The sequence below is a fragment of the Sylvia atricapilla genome, chromosome 26, assembly GCF_009819655.1.
Source record: "Sylvia atricapilla isolate bSylAtr1 chromosome 26, bSylAtr1.pri, whole genome shotgun sequence".
Lineage (NCBI taxonomy): Eukaryota > Metazoa > Chordata > Aves > Passeriformes > Sylviidae > Sylvia > Sylvia atricapilla.
Window position 1 is genome coordinate 3203826 of NC_089165.1, and position 15810 is coordinate 3219635.

At 63.8% G+C, this 15810-nt stretch overlaps 1 protein-coding gene across 1 annotated transcript; it reads right to left on the reverse strand.

Annotated features, from left to right (window-relative positions):
• Window positions 1-137: 137 nt before the first annotated feature.
• On the reverse strand, window positions 138-14208 carry ABCA7 (ATP binding cassette subfamily A member 7). Its single transcript, XM_066336273.1, has 48 exons — window positions 13841-14208; window positions 13631-13724; window positions 13283-13424; window positions 13073-13200; window positions 12887-13008; window positions 12619-12813; window positions 12432-12521; window positions 12107-12332; window positions 11890-12029; window positions 11696-11812; window positions 11376-11555; window positions 11091-11299; window positions 10811-10987; window positions 10398-10624; window positions 10078-10295; window positions 9761-9965; window positions 9576-9692; window positions 9233-9404; window positions 8952-9083; window positions 8722-8861; window positions 8508-8645; window positions 8160-8371; window positions 7962-8034; window positions 7507-7709; window positions 7306-7392; window positions 6365-6583; window positions 6159-6283; window positions 5985-6083; window positions 5593-5788; window positions 5378-5472; window positions 5194-5226; window positions 4755-4860; window positions 4598-4672; window positions 4185-4354; window positions 3940-4117; window positions 3739-3854; window positions 3439-3583; window positions 3228-3351; window positions 3007-3139; window positions 2302-2422; window positions 2131-2193; window positions 1948-2054; window positions 1571-1712; window positions 1367-1501; window positions 1187-1290; window positions 1003-1095; window positions 683-920; window positions 138-607 (listed from the first exon to the last, which is right to left on the reverse strand). Exons 1-48 carry the CDS (start codon window positions 13904-13906, stop codon window positions 467-469), a joined length of 6768 nt encoding a protein of 2255 aa, XP_066192370.1. The 5' UTR covers window positions 13907-14208; the 3' UTR covers window positions 138-466.
• Window positions 14209-15810: the final 1602 nt, after the last annotated feature.

Sequence of the window (15810 nt, forward strand, 5' to 3'; positions counted from 1 at the left end):
TGCGACACGGGGTGTTACAGCCCCCCGCGACGTCGGGGGAGCCCCAGAGGCCTCATCACTTGTGTCAGGGTCAGTGCTGCCCCTGTCCCGCTGTGTCCCCACCCTGTCCCTTGTAGTGAGGGCACTCGAGCCCCCCGGCAGTACCGTGGGTTTTTATTGAATTGTTCAGTTACAGCAAGCTCGGCTCCGGTGGGGAGCAGCGGGGTCCCAAGGCCAGCCCCAGATCCCCCCATCCAGCTCAGCCCCACCGCAGGGAGCGGGGGCCAGCCCTGTCCTGGCGCTCTGACCCTCCCCAGCCCTCACTATCCCCTGGGATGGTGACACTATGCCAGTGGGCAGGATGTGCCCAGGCCTCTTCTGCGCAGCTCTGGGGGTGGCCCGTACCCCAAAGCCCTGTGCCCCTGGCTTGTGATGCGGTGACAACCACGGAAGGGTCTGTGGGGGTCCATGGGACACCATGGCCCGCTCAGACAGCGCTCTCCTGGTAGCTGTTGTCCTCCAGGAACCTGCTCAGCCTCCTCCCGGGGCTGAGGGACGCATCCTGTCCTGGGGCTGTGACCTCCCCGGTGTCCCCATCACTCTGCTCCTGGGCAAAGTGCACGAAGACCTGCAGGAACAGCATGATGAGAAACAGCCCCATGGGACAGGGCCACCATACCCTCACACCTGCCTCCCCTGTCACCTGGTCCAGTGTGGTCTGGGATACAGAGTAGTCCTCTATGTGGCAGGGGCCACGGTTGGCAGCCAGAAGGCTGAAGACGGTGGCCAGGGAGGTGACACTGGCAGGCAGGTGGTACTGCAGCAGTCCCCCGTGCTGCTCCCGCAGCACGATGCCGGGAAAGTGCTGCTGCAGCAGAGTCTGGATCGCTGCTGGGCCGGGGCCCCCTGCCCGCACCACCACTGTGTACCCATCCCCAAACCTGTGGGGAGAGGAGACACTGCTGTGAGGGCTGGCCATGGCCACCACTCTCAAGAAACCCCCTCAGCCCCTCCACCTGGTACCTGTTCTTGAGGTGCTGGACACTGCCCAGGCAGCGGAACCGGCCGTTCACCATGATGGCCATCCTGGTGCAGAGCGCCTCGCATTCCTCCATGCTGTGGGGGCACGTGTGAGGGACACTCCTGTCCAGGGGGTTCCAGACGTGCTCCCCTTTAAGGGGACTGCAGGCCCTGGATGGGGACTCACCTGTGGGATGTGAGAACCACAGACCGGCCGTCCCGGATAACGCCAAGGATGCGCTCCCACAGGAACCTCCGGGCTTGTGGATCCATCCCCGTTGTTGGCTCATCCTGCAATGGTCCCAGCCCAGGGTCAGCCTGGGCAGGACCCTGGTGCTGCCGTGGGGCCTCTCAATGCCCTCCTCACCAGGAAGACGACAGGGGGGCAGCCGAGGAGGGCGATGGCCGTGGAGAGCTTGCGCTTGTTGCCCCCGCTGTACTTGCCCGCCGGTCGGTCTGCGTGAGGGCCCAGCCCCAGAGCAGTGATGCCCCACTGAGCCACCTGTGAGAGACAGAGGGGGTGAGGGTGGGGGCTCCCCGTGGGCTGGGGAGGACAGGGTACAGGCCCTACCCTGGGGGTCTCCTCCTCCGGGACCCCGCGCAGGCGGCTGTAGAACTCCAGGTGCTCCCGCCCTGTCAGCAGGTCAGTGATGGCGTCAAATTGGGGACAGTAACCCATGTGCTGGTGGACAGACTGGAGGTCGGTGAGCACACTGCAGGATGGGGACAGGTGAGGATGAGACAGGGAGAGGTAAGCATGCTGTGGGATGGGGACATGTGCCAGGGATACTGTGGGAATAGGGACAAGCTGCAGGGATGAGGATGAGGATGAAGTAGTCTGCAGGGCAAAGGGCCAGGAAGAGCACAGGGTAGGGACAGAGATGATGGCATAGGTGCTGTGGGGACATGGAGAGGAATCCAAGACATGGAGTCCCTGCATTCACCCACCTGTGCCCCTTCAGCCAGGCCTCTCCCAGCGTCACCTCTGTGTCCCCTGTCAGCATCTTGAAGGTGGATGTTTTCCCAGCACCGTTCACCCCCAGGAGGCCAAAGCACTGAGGGGGCAGAGCAGGGTCACTGTCAGCCCTGGCCCTGCCCACAGAGCTGTCTGTCTGTCCATCTGTCCCTCACCTCCCCAGGGGGAATGGCCACGCAGAGTCGGTCCACGGCCGGAGCCTTCCTGCGCCTGTACACCTGCATGGAGGAGACGTGGCACTGGGTGCTCCCTCCTGTCACTGCCGGTGGGGCCAGGGGTCCTGGGTGGGCTGGAGCTCACAGCAGGGTCCAGCTCCATGCACCCACCTTGGTCAGGTTCTTCAGCAGCAGGAGGTAGCCATGAGGGGGGATGCTGCCCACCCTTGCCCGTTCCCTGGCCACGTCCCGGTCCTCATCCCCCAGTGAGGGCAGCTCCAGAGCTCGTGGCCTGTGAAAACAGTGGCAAGGGCACATCCAGGGCTGTCCATCCCCTTGAGCATCCCCAAGGTACTGTGTCCAGTTCTGGGCCCCTCAGTTTAGGAAGGACATGGAGACACTTGAGTACATCCAGAGGAGGGTAACAGGGCTGGTGGGGGGCTTGGAACACAAATCCTGTCAGGAACAGCTGAGGGAGCTGGGGTTGTTCAGCCCAGAGAAAAGGAGACTTAGAGGTGACCTTATCACTCTCTACAACTCCCTGAAAGGTGGCTGTAGTCAGGTGGAGGTCAGTCTCTTTCTCCAGGCAACAACTGACAGAATGAGAGGATGCAGTCTTAAACTGCGCCAAGGGAAATTTAGATTGGATATTAGGGAAAAGTTTTTTACTAAAAGGGTGATAAGTACTGGAATCATCTACCGGGGAAGTGGTGGAGTAACCATTCCTGAATGTGTTTTAAAAAAGACTGGATGTGGCACTCAGCGCCATGGTTTAGTTGAGGTGTTAAGGCTGGGTTGGACTAGTTGATCTCAAAAGTCTCTTCCAAGCTGGTGATTCAGTGATTCTGTGATTCTGTACCCCCGGCCAGTGCTCACCCCAGGCGCAGGAAGAAGCGGTGGTACTGCAGCAGGAGGGTGAAGAGGAAGAAGACGATGCCCTCGATGGCCATGGCAAACATGTTCTTCCCCGCCAGGTCCCAGGAGAGGGGGGACACAAAGCGCTTGTCCCCTGCAAGCAGTGAGAGGGGCTGTAGGAATAGGGGACCCCTGTGCTGGGCTTTGGGGAGGGTGAGCAGCCCTGACACCCCCAGACTCACCGAACCTCTCAAAGGCATCAGCCATTGCCTGGTTCTTCACCATGTCAATGAGGCCTCGGCCCAAGCAGAAGTGGGGGAAGACGAGGAAAACCTTCTTCAGGACCCGGTTGATGTCATTGAGGTTCTGATGGGGCAGCAAGGAGATGGGTGGGGGAGCTGGCAGTGGCCCTGCAGGGAAGGGATGGGAGTTCCAGGACATCCCAAGGCTCACCTTGTCCACAAACAGCTCCAGCACAAAGGTGGCTACACTGCCGTTGATGCCAATGAAGAGGTTGATGCAGGTCAAGGCCACGTAGGCAGTGCTGGGAATGCTGAAGAGGAAGGAGGCTGGATACATCAGGGGAGTGATGGACCATCTGCAGAGGGGAGAGGCAGGGGCTGGCTGAGGTGTACCTCCCGATCTCAGGGGCTTGAGACAGCACCCACCCTCCCAAGCACCACAACCCCCTCACCCCAGCTGCCCCCAGCCCCACAACCCCCGTGCCCCTGCTGGGCTCTGCTGCCCCATCACCCGTAGAGCAGCAGCAGCAGCACCAGGGAGGGCAGGTTGGCCGAGGACACGTAGGATTCCTGCTGGAAGCAGAGGAAGATGAGGATGACCAGCAGCGCGGGGACCAGGTAGTTGCACTGTGGGGATGGAAAAGCCAGGAAAGGGGTCAGGGGTGGGACAAGACCCCTTGGAACTGGTCCTTGTCCCCATCCCCATTCCCACCATGTCCCAGGCGAAGTTGCCCAGCCAGTAGGTGATGGGCTTCATCCCGCTGACGAACTGAAGGTGCTTGGCCTTGCTGACCCGCTCCTCAATGAGGAAGACAACGAAGCTGGCCGGGATGAAGGACATGGCGAAGATCACGCAGATGGAGACCAGCACATCCACAGAGGTGGCCATCCTGCCGAGGAGGGGAGAGCTCAGCAAGGGCCAGAGGGGGCTGCAGCACCCCAATCCCCAGCACTCACAGGGCGGCCTCAGAGAGCTGCTCCTTGGTGAGGTTCAGGGGGTGGTTGGTGGCCGTGATGCCGAAGCGTGTGGGGTCAGCACCGGGGGGCAGCCGAGCTCGCAGCAGCCCATTGCTGGCCACGTTGAGGAAGGAGACCATGGCGTGCCAGCCCTTGTTGTTGAACCAGACCTGCAGCATGGGGAGGGCCGGGCAGTTCAGAGCCCCCCACCCAACTTGGCACTGCCCCTGGCTGTGCCTGCAGCACCCAGCCCCACCAGGAGCATCCCCCACTCCCCACCAGGCTCCTGCTGCCCCCAGCCCCAGCCATTCTTGGTCTTTCTTGGGATGCTCCACCTCTTGAGGGGTCACCACTGTCACATCCCTGCTGCCTCCCCGCTCTCGCCCCTGAGGGACCCCCAGCCCTGGGCACACCTTGATGTTCCTGCGGGCATCCAAACCCTCGATGAAGCGGCTGAGGTTGGTCAGGAGCCGATCCGAGGGGCTGCCCTGGGTGCAGGAACACAGGGTGAGGAGGGGTCTCCCAGCACTGGGACACCAGAGCTGAGCCAGGGGCTGAGTCCAGCTGTACCGGGGTGATGTTGAGCAGCACTCGGAGCTCCAGCACCGCCTGATCCACCTCAGCTGCTGACGGCAGGGCCTGGGAGCTGCCGGCGCCTAGAGAGAAGCCGCCGTACCTGCGGGAGAAACAGAGCTCCCAAACTTGTCGGAGAGACTCCCACTGCCAGCCTGCCAGGAACTGGGCTTGAGAATCCACGTGGATCCCTTCCACCCCAGGAGATTCTACAATCCCACAGTTCTATGAAACCTGCCACCAATTCCCCACTGCCACCCTTGTGCAAACCCAACCTTCGCCCAGATGCCAGAGTAAGGGACACACAGCAGAGGGCTGAAGGCACCTGGGTGATGGCTCTGCCCAGGGACCACTCAGGCTCTCCCCAAACCCACCAGGGATCTCCTGTCTCCCTCCATCTCCAGCTCTGCCAGGCCCCAGCCCCTGCCCAGCTCACCTCTGCTCATTCACCCACTTCTTGTTCCTCAGCCTGAAAGAAATGAGGTGGGGGGAGACAGAGGAGAGAGAAACCCCCCAAGGGGACATCAGGGCAGCACCTGCCCAGGTGTCCCTGGGGTGTTCCTTTGGTGTCCCCACAGTGCCCCTGCAGTGTCCCCAGTGTTCCCAGCCCCAGCACTCACTCCTGACGGATGATCTGTGGATAGGTCTTCACCAGGTAGTCAGAGATGTTCCTGCCTGTCAGGTTCTGAAGGATGTCCCCTGTGCCCCTTTGCACCTTTGGGATGAACAGAGAGCTGGATGGACACTCAGTCCTGTGGCATCCCTGGAGTATCACCTGCCCTCACAGCCAGCAGTGATGGAGCCCTGGGGCTGCCCCTGCTGGGCTGGGGGTTACCTGGGGTGGTGGGAGCCCCCCGGCCCCCTCAGGACACTCAGGCAGCATTCTGTGTGCCCCTGGCCCACTGCACTGACATGGGGGGGATGGCTTGGCCTGTGTCCAGTTCCCACGCTGCAGCACTTCCAGCAGGGATGGGGGGGCTGAGGGGGCCGAGAAGCCATCGGGATGGGAAGCTGGTGGGCACAGCCCTGTCCTGGGCACCCAGGGAAAGAGAGAGAGACTCCCATTACCAGCCTGGTGTGAGCCAGGGGCACCGGGACCCACCATGGGGATGTTGGGGGTCCCACAGCATCACACCAGGTGGCAGAGCTGCTCCGTGGGCAGGTGGGCACTGAGGTGGGGGCCAAGTGCCGGCTGTCCCCTCCAGCCCCCGTCCCGCAGACACTCACGTCTTCCCCTCTTCCTTCATGCACTTGGTGCCGAAGCCGGGCTCAGCCAGGAGCGCGTCCAGCAGCCGGGCTGTGTCAGGGTCTCCTGGGGCGTCATTGCTGCCGGGAGACACAGGAGTGAGCTGGTGGCACTGGGGGTCGAGGGACAAGGTGGGCAGAGGGCTGGGGACACACCTGAAAAAGGTGAACTGCTGCCCGTACATCCAGGGCTGGAGCTGCAGGGGCGGGTACTTCCCGAAGGGCGGCACGATGAGGCTGAAGAGCAGCGCGATGCAGACGAAGACGGCGGGGAGGACGATCTGAGGAGGCCGGGGGGGATCAGGGTTGGTTCTGCCTCACCCTGCCCCGTGCCCTGTCCCATCCCCTCCCCGCGGACCCACCTGCGCGAAGAAGCCGCGGGTGCTGCGCCGGGCGTGGAGCATCCTCTTGGTGAAGAGAGCGCGGAGCTGGCGGCAGGTGAGCGCCCAGCCCCTCACCCTGCCGCAGGTCTGCCCCACTGCCCCCCGCAGCAGGTCTGTCTCCCGGGGCTCCTCCGCTGCCGGGGCAGAGAGGGGTCTGGCAAGGGGCTCGGGGCAGGTGGGGCGTGGGGAGACAGGGTGCTGGCAGGGGAATTCCCCCCACCCCAGCAGGGACGGGATGCTGCATGCAGGACCCCCCAGCTCCCCCAAACAGCCCCCAGCTCCTACCTCGCCTGGCTCCTTTGGCTTAATGTAAAGGAGAGGAGAGAGGGGTTACAGTCACGCAGGGATCGGCACCCACCCAGGGCAGAGCTGGTGTCCCAAACCATCACAGCCCACCCAGACTCCTGTGGCTGTCCCCATGCCATTTCTCCCTCCAGGATATGCTGGATTGCCCCCTGGGATTTCATATCCCATCCTGCACTGAGTTGGGCTCCCCCAAATCCATCCTCATCCCAGATCTTTGCTATGGGACACCACAAACCTGGGAGGTAGCTACATTGCATGAAGGTCCCCGAGTATCCCCCTGCTTGAAGGGACACATGCCTGAAGGGGTGCCTGCTCGGATGGACAGCCCAGGGGTTGGAGGTGGAGAGCACTCAGCGGCACCTCAGGGGTCCCACCTCCCCCCTCCTTACCCATCTCTCCATCAGCCACATCCCCATCCCCCGTCTCGCCAGGGACTGCTCCTTTCATGGTGCCTGGCAAAATGAGGACAAAATGCCAGGACAGGACCAGGGCCACAGGCTGTGACACCTCTCTGCACCCACAGGTGCTCCCAGCAGGGACTCCAGCCCTGGCAGGGACACACAGGGTGCTGGGACACCCCACCCCTCTAAGCACCTCCCCAGTCCCCCCTGTACCCCAGAGCTCAGCTCCAGCCAGGACTGAGGGGTTTTACCTGTGGTGTCAGTGTCCAGCGTCGTGTCTTCGGCCACCTTCAGGAAGATCTGGGGGTGTGGGAGGGCTGGTGTTAAACATACACCAGCACCCACAGCCCAGTGAGGGAAACCTCCTGGTCACAGGCACCCCAGGAGCCCCTTCACCACAGCCCCCCTGGGTACCTCTTCCAGGGTGGTGTCAGAGATGCCGTAGCTGGATACCCCCAGTTCCCCCAGGTGTGCGTCCAGTTCACGGAACAGCTCCCCAAAGGCCCCATCCCTGGCCCCGCTGTAGGGCAGGACAAAGAGCACCTCGTGCCCAATGTCCTCCACCAGCCGGGAGCCAGGGACCAGCTTCTGGATCAGCGCTGACAGCTGGGCCACATCTGGAGGGATGGGGAGGGCTGGAAACCCAGGGCAGGAGCCACTGACTGGCACAGCCGCCCACAGCTCCATGTGCCCGGCATCCCAGCCTGAGGTCCCCAGGGGAGATGGAGGGGATGGAGATCCCCTTCTGCACTTGCAGTGAAAGGAGGAGAGGGGCCAGATGCAGGGCTGTGCACCCCCAGTCTCCCTGGCTGAGGGGGGATGTATGGGGAACAGCTGGGGGTGACACTGCGAGGGGACAAAACACTCACCCACGGCACTGGCATCACTGCCCCGCTCGCTGCCCAGGCCCGTGTCACTGCTGTGCTCTGAGTCACTGCCATCCTGCAGGAAAGGGTGGCTGGAGCCTGGCACCCCACAGCAGGACCTGGCCCCCAGTGCCCCCCAATACTCGGGATGGAGACACTGTCTGCCCTTTGGGGGGTGATCATCAGGGCTGAGGGACCCACCTTTTTGGTGACACCGGGGACAGTGCTGGTGTTGCCAGCTGTCCCGGTCCTCTCCCGCTTCACCAGGGTGAGGTGGTAGCCAGTGCCCAGCCTGGCCTTGAGGAAGAGGGGGGACCCGCAGCAGCAGAGCCGGCCCTGTGAGATGATGGCGGTACGGTCCCCCAGCAGCTCCGCCTCGTCCATGTAGTGGGTGGACAGGATGATGGTCCGGCCTGGGGACCAGGAACGGGCTTGACCCCAGACCCCCCTGCCGGACACCCCCATCTCAAGTTCTCCCCACCAGCACATCCCCCTGCTCGCCCCAGGCTGGGGGGCTCAGAGGGTGAGGTGGGGGCCCCCAGCCCTGACCTTTGCGGTATTTGAGCAGCAGCTCCCAGATGCTGCGGCGGGAGAAGGGGTCGACGCCGGCCGTGGGCTCGTCCAGGATGACAACCCGGGAGCCGCCCACAAAGGCGATGGCCACGGAGAGCTTCCGCTGCATCCCGCCTGCAGAGGGACAGCGTCGGGGATGCTCGGGGCCACCCAGCCCCGCTCAGGCATCCAGCCTGACCCCCGCACGCACCAGAGAGGTTCCTGGTCTGCTCCCGGCGCTTGTGTGGCAGCCCCGTGTCCTGGAGCAGCTGCTCCATCTCCTCCTGCACCTGCTGCTCCGAGAGCCCCTTCAGCCGCCCGTAGAACCAGATGTGCTCCTCCACCGTCAGGCTGTGGGGACGGGGGAAAGGCAGGGTGAGGGGCACAGGGATTGAGGGGGACAGGCTTGTATCACTCCCACACCTCCCCACCCCTGCCTACATGTCAAAGAGCACGTTGTGCTGGGGACACATCCCCATGGATTTGCGGATGCTGTCGATATCGGAGCGGATGTCCCAGCCCAGGATATAGGCAGTGCCCGAGGTCGGGGGCAGGAGGCCAGTCAGGATGGACCTGGAAGTGGTGAGGAAAATGGGTCATGGAGCGCAGGAGCATCATTGCTTGGGACCAGGGTACCCTGTCCTATGTGAGGACCGGGTGGGAACAGGGTCAGGCTCAGCTCCTGTCCCCAGCCATGGCCATGCAGCCCCTCTGTGGCTCACATGGTGGTGGTCTTCCCAGCACCGTTGTGGCCCAGGAAGGAGGTGATCTGCCCCTCGTAGAAGTCCAGGCTCAGCCCGTTGACGGCCGCACGGCCGCTGCTGCCATAGACCTTCACCAGGTTGCGGATGGAGACACCAGGCTGGAGTTCGGCAGGCGGCTCCTCCACCAGCACTGGAAGCCACCAAGAGGTCACATCCCTGGCCAGAACCCCTTGCTGGGGCAGGACCCCTCGACATGGGGTGCAGGACCCTCCACTGCGGAGCAAGGCCTGGGCTGGAGGCTCCAGCCCTGCTCCACATCCCTGCCCTCAGTGACACATCTCCAGGGGGGGCAGGGACTCACCTTGGGATGCAGTGTGGGATGCAGCGTGGTACAGCGAGTGCCCAGATGAGGATGACTCTCCAAACCAATAGCTCTTCAGGAAGGGGAAATTCCAGGGCTTGGGGATCCCATACTGACCTGCAGTAGAAGGGGCAGAGTGGGGCTGGGGCTGAGTGACAGCTGGTGGTCAGGGGAGCTGCACTCACCTGGGAAGACACCCTCAAGGTACCAGGTGGCCAAGCCATAGAGGACAGCATCCAGCAGCAGCAGTCCCATGGCTGCAGCAAAGCTGTAGGGGTCTCCTGGCACGGGGCTGGCAGCCAGGTTGTGCCACTGGATGCCCACGCCCTGCTCCTCATAGAGGGAGAAGTAATCGCAGCCGAAGCCAAAGGCCACGGGGGACAGCAGGCTCTGAGGACAGTGAGAATGACAATGTGGGCAAAGATTGGCCTGGGGGTGCAGCCCACAGCCCCCCACCCCAGAGCACCAGGAGCATTGCAGAGGGGCAGCTACGGGTGCTCACCACAAGGATGCGGATTGGGAAGGTGATGTAGTCACGCCAGGCGACGCACAACACGTAGGGCAGGTACAGCGAGAAGTAAATGATGCCACCACACGCCGAGGCCAGATTGGCACGGGGGAAGAAGGTGCTGATGAGGAAGCACTGGCTGATGGTGGCCACCGAGAAGGTGCCAAGGAAGAGGAAGATGACTGCTGGGTCGCTGTAGGGCAGGATGTTTCCTAGCTGTGGATGGAGGCAGGTTGGAGCCTGTGGAGTCCCCCGTGCTGGTTCCCAGCCCTGATGCTCCCTGTTCACCCAAGCTGTCCCCTGAGACCTGCAACCTGCCTTGAGGATGAGGACAAGGAGGGCAGAGCTGAGAAGGAAGGGGATGAAGCTGCTGAGGAACCAGCTGAGCCAGAGGATCCCACTGCTCAGCCCCATGGTCTTCATGGTCTCCTTGAGACGTGTCTCCTTCTCATGCACCACCCCCTTGATGATCATGGCCACTGAGTAGATCCAAGCCAGCGTCATGAAGAGAGGCAGTGAGCGGTTCAGGACCCTCAAGAACCTGGGGAGATAGCACCAGACATTTCACCCTTAGCTCAACACACCTGGGCCAGGGACACCAGGGCACAACCAGCCCTGTGGCACCTCCCCAGTGCAGCAATGCTGCAGCATGCCTGGATGTGTCCCCTGTGGCAACAGGGGGGTCATTCAACAGTCCTACAGTCTGGGGCAGCCCCAGCCCACTTACACATCGTCCACATAGCAGGGGTAGGGCATCTGCTGGATGTAGACCCCAGTCCGTGGAGCAGCCCCGGTTTGCACCCGCACCACCGCCTGCTCCACTAAGTCCTGAATGTAGACGAAGCCCCCCCAGACGTAGCGCAAGTCACTGAAGGGGTCAGCTGCAGGGCCTGGGTCCCAAAACCTGGGGGCAGAGCACGGTGCTGGGACCAGGGATCTCCCAGCTACGAGAGAGCTGTTGGCTGTTTGGTTGGCCATGGAGACAGACAGGGTGGGCATCCCCCAACCTGTCCTTGATCTTGTTGGTCCTGGTGACATCGTCAATGTCCATGCGGATCTTGTAGCGGACGTGGGGTGGCAGTCCGGGGGCTGTGGCATTGATGGGGGGCTGGAAGACCACTGCTGCCCAAAACTGCTGTTCCTCCAACAGCTCCAGGGCACGGGCTACCAGCTGTTCCTCAGTGGCCACTGCCTCGATCTTGTCCAGGCAGACACACTGTGGGAGGGTAGGTAGGGCTCAGCAGGCACGGGTGGTGGAAGGGGACAGCCCGCCACAGCGGGGTGACACACACCTCCATGAACTGTGACAGTGTTCTCAGGACTGCGTCCACATCAGCGTACACCTGGTGCCAGGTGAGGTCTGGTCCCTCCGCTGGCCCTGCCAGGAATGTGGCCAGCTCTGGCAGCTTCCAGGAAGTGCCGTTGAGGAACTCATCCAGGAGCTGAGCTGTGCTTGGGGCCAGCAGCAGGTCCTGCAAAGCACCAGGATGCGGGAGGTCATGCAGCCCACCCTGCTCCAGCTGCATCCTGCCCTGCTCCTGGACAGCTGCACACCCCATTTTGCACTTCACAGCATCCCGGTTCCCAGTGGGAGGAGTCTGGGGTCACACACCTGGAGCACCTGCATCTCCAGGCTGCTGTTGAGGAGGGTGTAGATTCGGGGTCCCAGCTCCTGCCAGGCACCCCCCAACTCCCCCAGCACCGCCAGCTCCCGGAAGGTTCGATTCACCTGTGTGAGGGAATTGAGGCAGGTCCGGGACGGGACTCCCCCCAAACCCCCCCAGGCCCCCCACAACCCCCACTCACCTCAGCCATGACACTGTCAGGGCCAGGCCCGGGTGGTGTGTACAGGATCTTCCCCACAAAGAGAGGCTTGATCCCCCGCCAGAAGATCTGTGAGAAGGGGTTGGACTCCAGGCTGCGGAGCAGCTCCCGGCAGAAGGGACCTGGGGGTGCAGAGCTGAGTCCTCACCACCAGCCCCACACCACCAGCCCCCACTGCCCCCCACAACCCGCCACTCACTGGTGCTGCCTGAGGCCACGGGTCTCTGCTCAGAGCTGTTCCGGTCCAGGAAGGCTTTGACATCATTGTCCTCGTACCAGTTGAGGGAGGGGATCCTGAGCCCCCCGCCCTCAGGGTGTCCACAAGCGATGCGTGACAGGGCTGTGAAGGCACCCGTGCTGGTGTTGGGGGCCCTTAGCCCCACAATCTCCTGACGCAGCTCAGCCAGGCCAGTCATGGAGGAGACCTGGGGAGAGTGGGGTGAGAGTGGAGAGGGGCAGTGGGGGACAGGAGCATCCAGGGACACCATAGGGGTGGGTAGGGGGCAGGAGAGTGAGGGGTGTACCTCCTCCATCAGAGATGCTGCATCACGCAGGAAGCTGCCCAAAGCTTCCACCGTGCCAGTGATTCCGCCCAACTCTGAGCTCAGCTGTTCCTACAAGGAGGCACGAGGAGGAGGTCACAGCCCTGCCGGGAAGGCCAAGGGTCTCTGCCTCGGTGCTTTCCAGCACCCTACCGCGCTGGGGGCTTACCATCAGGAGTCGTGGAAAGTCCATCTGGGAAAGGAAGGAGCCCTCCATAGCACGGAGCTGGGAGCTGGGCAGCGCGCAGAGTTCTTGCTGCAGGCTCTGGGTGGAGTCGGCGTCGCCGCCCACTAGGAAGCCCCCCAGGACCGAGGCGTTGCAGACCAGGACTTTTAGCGGGAGGCGAATGCTCTCCAGGGAGAACTGCAAGGAGAGGGCAGTCGTGATGCGGTCACCGGGAGTGGGCGCCGCGAGCGGGCAGCGCTCCGACACTCACGATGCGGGGGCTGAGCCGAGCCCCCATCAGCTCATCCACCAGCGCCGGGGGCAGAGATGTGTTGGTCCGCAGGAACCGGGAGAAGGTCTCGTCCTCTCTCAAGTATTCCCTCACCGGCAGAGCTGGAGGAGCAGGGGTCAGACAAGGGGTCTCTCTCCCCAGACACCCCCCGGCCCCGGTGCTCACCCCTCCGCTGATTCCCGCTGTCCCGGAGCCGGCGCAGGGCGGGCAGGAGCCGAGCGAAACTGTGAAGAAGCCGCTGCCCGTGGCCGCGGAGCAGGAGCTGCCGGGCTTCGGTCAGGAGGCGGGAGAGGCTGAGACATGGGACATGGGGTGGGCAATGAGACCCCGGCCCAGCGCCGCTCTGCCCCGCAGCTCCCCAGCCCTGCCGCTCACATGGAGCCGTCGAAGTTGCCCACCACGCCAGGGGCCTCTCCCGCCGTGGGGTGCCGGAAGCAGGGGTTGTTCATGTTACAGATGATGCCCTGCAGCCAGGGCAGGGTCCCCGCCGAGGGCAGCGCCTTGTTGGGAAAGTGGCCTGAAGAAGAGGGAGGCAGGTTCACGGGGGCAATGCAGAACCCCCGGGATCCCACACACACCCACCCGAGCAGGGAGATGCCAGCGAGCCCCCACCCTGTGACCACCCCCCGTGTTTGTCCCCCTGGTGTCAACCCGAAGGGCTCCCGTACAGGGCCACACAGAGGGGTCTTAGCTGGCTCAGGGAATCCTGCGGGGGACACTCACACTCGTGCTGCTTGAAGGGCGGGTGGGATCGCCGCACTGAGATCAAGATAAGGAAGAGGAAGAGGGGCCACAGGATCTCGATAGCCAGCTGGATCTGGGGGAGACGCAAGGTTGGTGGGGGTCCCGGTTCCTATCATTGTCCAGAGCTCTGCCTGTCCCTTTGCCAGAAACCAGCGGCTCTGGGTAGCCCCATCCCAATCGCCCACTCACCCGCTGCCGCCGGCGGTAGGTGAAATTCTTCCAGAGCAGCAGCCCCAGCTGAGTGCCCACGGCCATCGCGGGGGTCGCGGGCGCGGCTCGGCTCCGGCTGCGGGTGGGAGCAGGGGGCCAGCCTCAAGCTGAGGGCGATGGCTGGGCTCTCACTTCCTTCTGCTTCGGGGCTTATCACACCCTGGGCACAGTGCCGGGCACAGGGCTGAGCTCCGGGGCCGGCAGAAGCCGGACGGCATTCCTGCAGCAAAGCTCCTTTCCGGAACTAAAGGCTCAAATCACATTCTTTCCTAAACCAAAAGCACCAGAATCGGGCACGAGCTCCGTCCAAGAGCCAGGAGCACGATTCACGCCCACCCCGGGCACAGGGAGCACTCTGGTACCCCAGAAGTAACTCCCGGAGAGGTGGTCAGCCCGGGGAGGCTGAGACCTGCCTGTGCCTCAGTTTCCCCGAAAGAAGGATGTGGGTGAGGCTCTCATCAGCCCACGAGCGGAATGGCTCCGGTGCAGTGGGCTCGAGGCGCGAGCTCCGACACCCAGATCCCGCGGGCAGCAGCCGCGTCTCTGCCAGTTCCTGGGAATTCACTCACCCGTGGAGCGGGGCCAGCAGCTCTGCCAAGGCGGCTCAGTGACAAGCCCGGCGGCACGACCCAACCCGCAGCGTTCCGCCCGGTGCACCCACCCGCGCCCCGGGAGAACCGAGCTCCGGGGCGGCTCCCCGGTCACCGCCAGCCTGGGACATCACCACCCCAAACTTGCTGCCCGATTTTCTCCGGGGCCGAGGGAGCCGCGCACTCACCCGCCGGCCCGCGCTCGCCGTCACCCGCCCGCGCCCGAGGCTAAGCCGGGTCCCGGGCGCAGCCGGGATAAGCGGGCACGGGGCAGCGGGATTAGGAAATCCGCCTAATCGGCCTGCGGGGCCGGACACGAGTGGGCCCCGGGGGCAGGATTCCTGCGGGGATGCACCGGGGTCAGATGGGGTGACACGGAGAGAAAGAAGCAGCTGCTGGAATGGGGGTGACAGAGGTGTCTGTGTGTCCCCATCTGCTGGAACCGGAGGGTGCTGCGGAACTGCCGGTCTCGGGGAGCTCTAGCCCCGCGGGGGCAGAGGCTCCTTTCGGGACAAAACAACCACAGAAATCCTGGATCCTCCCGGGGGACTCGCGTGGGAATCTGCTCACTCATCTCACGTGGACAAACACGCCGCATCACTGCAACCGGGAGCCCGGTGGACGCCGTGACGGCGGCAACCGCCGGACCAACTGCAGCTCCCGGCCCCGGCGCCCTCCAACTTCGCGTCCCCCAACCCGGTTCGGCCGCCCGGAGCCCCTCTCTGGGTGGGGTGCGGAGTCACCGGGAGGCGGACGGACCGGGAGAGGTGCGGATAGCCCGGGAGAGACACGGACAACCCACGGGGACTATGAGACCAGCTCGAAGGGACAATGAGGACAGTCCAGAGGGGACATGGGGACAGTTTCAGGGCTACGATGGGGACACGGGGATACCCCGGGGAGGGGGCGGGGAGGCACTAAGACCCTCGGGAGGACGCTGGGCGGCCGCATCCTGCCGAGACCAGCAGCCGGGACACAGCCTCCCCTCTCCCCCCTGGCGGCCCCCGGGACCCCCGTTACCTGATGCGGCTGCGCGGCCTCTTTAAGAGACCCCGCGGCTCCGCCGGGCGCGCGCAGGCCCCGCCCCCTCCGCGTTACAAAGTAGCCGTGGGCGTGACGTCATGGGAACCGGCTCTTAAAGGGGCAGGAGCGGTGGAGAGCGAGGAGTCCCGCCCTCGCCCCGCCCCATCCCATCCCACCCCACCGCACCCTTGGGATACCCCGCCTCGCCCACCCCACTCTCTGGGAGACGCACGGCTCTTCGAAACGCAGAATTTCACCCAAAAAGGTGGATCCTTTCCCGGACAGGCACGTCCCGTCCTGTCCCGTTGGCACTGTTAGTTACTCACCTATCAACCG